This window comes from Otolemur garnettii, unplaced genomic scaffold (genome assembly GCF_000181295.1).
Source record: "Otolemur garnettii isolate 467f Iridium unplaced genomic scaffold, OtoGar3 scaffold00179, whole genome shotgun sequence".
Taxonomy (NCBI): Eukaryota; Metazoa; Chordata; class Mammalia; order Primates; family Galagidae; genus Otolemur; species Otolemur garnettii.
The window spans coordinates 2,458,869-2,463,253 of NW_003852574.1; the positions used below are offsets into that span (position 1 = coordinate 2,458,869).

Sequence of the window (4,385 nt, forward strand, 5' to 3'; positions counted from 1 at the left end):
GCCCCAGCTGCTTCCCCAACTGGTGTAGTTCCTGGTACCAAATATGGTAAGCCAAACCTCATGGGACTATTGACAATTGGAAGGTCCTAGTTGTTGTTTTTGATTAATAAGTGTTCCTCTCCTGTTGTGAGTATCAGAGGGCCACTTGGGGATGTGAGAGAAAGTACATTTAGGCCATCTATATCTCACTGCTTTAGAACTTGAAGTAAAGCCAATTTCTCACTGGAACAACTGTATGCTGGATTTTGTTTTTGCAGCAGTACCTGACACGTCCACTTACCAGTATGATGAATCCTCAGGATATTACTATGATCCAACAACAGGACTCTACTATGACCCCAACTCACAAGTAAATGCAATGTTTTCCTCCTCAGTTTCACTAGAAATAACTTAGTGTCACTTAGTCCACTCATGAGGCATAAAATGAAATATTTCCCACAAAGGAATATATGAACCAGATTAGGTTTAACGTCTTCAAAGTCACCAAGATGTAATTTTTATTTTTCAACTTAAATTTTAATTTTAAGGTTAAAAAATGCTTTGAGATATAATGTACGTACAGAAAAATACACAAGACTGAAATGTGCAGTTTTTTGAATGTTTACATGTATACACAGTCATGTATTTACCACCACTCAGAGAGAACATCCCAGCCCACTGATCTTCATGGAGCCCCTTGCCTATCCATGCCCTCCCTCTTTAGTAACCAGTGTTCTGATTTTTATTACCATAGATGATTTTGTCAAGTTAAAATTTATGTAAAGACTTGGGTAGAAGTTTTAAATTATGATTTTTCTCCCTATAAAGTTCTCTATTTTAACTATTTATAGTGGTTAGTTTATAATTCAGTGTTGTGTAACCATTCAGCAGTCATTGCCTGCTCTCTCTTCCCCCTCAGTAACCACTAATATGTTTTCTGTCTCTGTGGATTTGCCTACTCTTGATATTTAACATAATGGAGTCAAACAGTATATGACGTTTTGTGTCTAGCATCTTTTACTTAGCGTCCCTATGTATTCTTGAGGATAGAATTTAGCAGACCTATGGAGTGTTGTTTTATTTTTGGTGGTGTATATGACTTTTAAAAAGGTGAAACAATTTTAACACTCCATAAATAAATGTGACCAGGAGCTATATATGATAGTAAAATAAGTACTTTTAACAGGAACTTCATGTTAATAGCTTGTGGCATCTGAGAGAACGAAGTGTGAAGCCGTGTGCAACTTGCCTGAGTAGGCTACGCCTCTGCATAATTCTTTCACTTGTCTGTTCATAAAGTCTGGCCATTTTCCTGTCAGTTCCCCTTGGTTGCCATAGAAGTTGTGACTTCTTTTTTTTTTTTTTTTTTTTTTTTAGAAAGGCCCTCAAGCTGTCCCCCTGGGTAGAGTGCTCTGGCATTACAGCTCACAGCAACCTCCAACTCCTGGGCTCAAGCGAGTCTTCTGCCTCGGCCTCCCAAGTAGCTGGGACCACAGGCGCCCGTCACAACGCCCGGCTATTTTTTGGTTGCAGCCGTCATTGTTGTTTGGCGGGTCCGGGCTGGGGATTCGAACCTGCCACCTTAGGTGTACGTGGCTGGCGCCTTAGCCGGTTGAGCTATAGGTGCCGAGCCAGAAGTTGTGACTTCTATGTCTGTTACCCACACTACCTTCCCCCCCAAAAAAGTTAACAATCTCCTGGGATCCTGTTGAACAAGAAAAGTGAGTGGCTGGGGAATAAAGAAGAGGATAGGCGATGCCTTTCTTGTTGCAGTTCCTGTTGAGTTCAGTTGCCTTCACCAACACTTCCTTCTAGACTCCCAAGCTATTGTTTATACTCTTGTGTTTGATTGCCTAGTTGTCCAAAGAGTTTTACATGTATGAATCCAGTGATGAACTGTTAACTGTCATAAAGATAGGTGATTTCTTTTTTTTTTGTTTTTTTGGTTTTCTTTGGGGTTTTTTTTGCAGTTTTTGGCCAGGGCCAGGTTTGAACCCGCCACCTCCGGTATATGGGGCTGGCGCCCAACTCCTTTGAGCCTCAGGCATTGCCCAAGATAGGTGATTTCTATGGCACATCCACTGTTCAGGTTACCTGGTCTATGAAAAATAGTGAGACACATTGCTCTTTGGGTATCCTGTAAGTAGTAGTCCCAGTGATTAAATTAATGGGAACTAGAGGCTGGGCTTCCGTTGCTCAGTAGTTAGGACACCCGCCAGGTGCACCAGGGTTGGTGGGTTTGAATCCAGCCTGGGCCTGCTAAACAACAACAACAACAAAAAAAAAACAGCTGGGTGTTGTGGTGGGCACCTGTAGTCTCAGCTACTAGGGAGGATAAAACAAGAGAATGGCTTGAGCCCAAGAGTTTGAGGTTGCTGTGATCTGTGATGCCACTGCACTCTACAAAGGGCAACAAAGTGAGACTCTGTCTCAATTTAAAAAAAAAAGGAACTAGTCTCTTACTTTACCCTACAAGTTAGATAACTTTTTGCTACCTAGATCATTATCCTTGCCTATATCAAGGATCAAGGATTTCTGGGCAGGAAATACTACTAGTCCACAGTGTATTTTATGAGATTTTCTTATTTGTTTTGTTTGTTTGTTTGTTTTTGACAAAAAAGTATCAACTTCGGCAAGATATTACTTTTGTTATTTGACATAGCAGAAAGTCTACACTCATTGTGTTTTTTTCTTCTAGTATTACTATAATTCCTTAACCCAGCAGTACCTCTACTGGGATGGAGAGAAAGAAACCTATGTGCCAGCTGCAGAGTCTGGCACCCACCAGCAAACGGGCCTGCCTCCTGCAAAAGAGGGGAAAGAGAAGAAGGAGAAACCCAAAAGTAAAACAGCCCAACAGGTAAGAACCCATATTTCTCTATTTGGAGTATTGGGTTTAATTCTTAGTTTTAGAATTGTGGTAGCTCCAAAGTTGTCAGCTTTATTTGGAATTTTTTTTTTTTTTTTTTTGAGTCTGAGCCTCAAGCTGTCCCCCTGGGCAGAGTGCCGTGGCATTACAGCTCACAGCATCCAGATTTTTTAAGGTTTGATTTTTTTTCTTTTCTTTTGTACATTTTTTTTTTTTTTTTTTTTGGCAGTTTTTGACCAGGGCCGGGTTTGTACCCACCACCACTGGTATATGGGACTGGCGCCCCACTCCTTTGAGCCACAGGTGCTGCCCCTATTTGGATTCTTAAAAATTGGGCTATACCTATTATTTACATTAAGTTTTTAGTACGTTTTATGATTTATTCTTACCATACATTGTCTATTAATTTGCCTGTGTACTTAGAAAAAAGAATCCTAAAAATCTTAGGCTTCCAGTTCAGCATTTGTAGCTCAAGCAGCTTAGGCGCTAGCCTTGTACACCAGAGCTGGTGGGTTCAGATCCAACCCGAGCCTGCCAAACAACAACAACTGCGACCAAAAAAGTAGCCCAGCATTGTGGTGGGCACCTGTAGTCCCAGCTACTTGGGAGGCTGAGGCAAGAGAATCGCTTAAGCCCAGGAGTTGGAGGTTGCTGTGAGCAGTGATGCCACAACATTCTACCCAGGGCGATAGCTTGAGGCTCTGTCTCAAAAAGAAACTCAGTCTTCCAAGCAGTGTTCATGAATGACTTTGTGTGCGATAACATCTCATATAAATATTTATAGGTATAACCAGGTGTGGTGCACACCTATAGTCTTAGCTACTTGGGTGGCTGAGGGAAGAGGATTGCTCAAGCCTGGGAGTTTGAGGTTGCTGTGAGCTATAACTCCACAGCGCTCTACCCGGGGCAACAGAATGAGACTCTGTCTCCAAAAAATATATATGTGGGTAGAAATAAGAGTAAAGGGGGTTTTGTTATCGGGAATATGGTTAAGATAAAACCCTTAATGGCTCATCATCATGGCACAGGGGATTAAATGGTTTTTGGTGGTGTTGTTTGATACTAGATTGCCAAAGACATGGAACGCTGGGCTAAGAGTTTGAATAAGCAGAAAGAGAATTTTAAAAATAGCTTTCAACCTGTCAATTCCTTGAGGGAAGAAGAAAGGAGAGAATCTGCTGCAGCAGATGCTGGCTTTGCACTCTTTGAGAAAAAGGTAATTGTAGCAGGAATGGCCAACACTTCATGGTGGGAGCTTGTGTAAAACTTTAGGCTTATGGCTTGTTCTCTATTTCACAGGGAGCCTTAGCTGAAAGGCAGCAGCTCATCCCAGAATTGGTGCGAAATGGAGATGAGGAGAATCCCCTCAAAGTAAGGAAGTACCAGCAATGTTTTAAAGACCATATCTGTAGTCTGTGCCTCACTTTGAGCCTCAGCTACATTTTGACTAATGGAATTCCTATTTAAAACTGGATATTGAATAGCGCCCGTGCTCAGTGGGTAGGGCACTGGGCCAGGTAAAAAACAAGGACAACTG

The 4,385-nt window shown here is 41.7% G+C and overlaps 1 protein-coding gene across 1 annotated transcript in view; it reads left to right on the plus strand.

Annotated features, from left to right (window-relative positions):
• The window catches only part of RBM5 (RNA binding motif protein 5), a 30,150-nt gene that overhangs the window by 18,239 nt on the left and 7,526 nt on the right, over window positions 1-4,385 (plus strand). Inside the window, exons 13-17 of the mRNA XM_012811874.2 lie at window positions 1-46; window positions 258-349; window positions 2,678-2,839; window positions 3,915-4,064; window positions 4,148-4,219. Coding sequence (XP_012667328.1) covers window positions 1-46; window positions 258-349; window positions 2,678-2,839; window positions 3,915-4,064; window positions 4,148-4,219 — 522 coding nt within the window. The remainder of the gene's footprint in view (window positions 47-257; window positions 350-2,677; window positions 2,840-3,914; window positions 4,065-4,147; window positions 4,220-4,385) is intronic.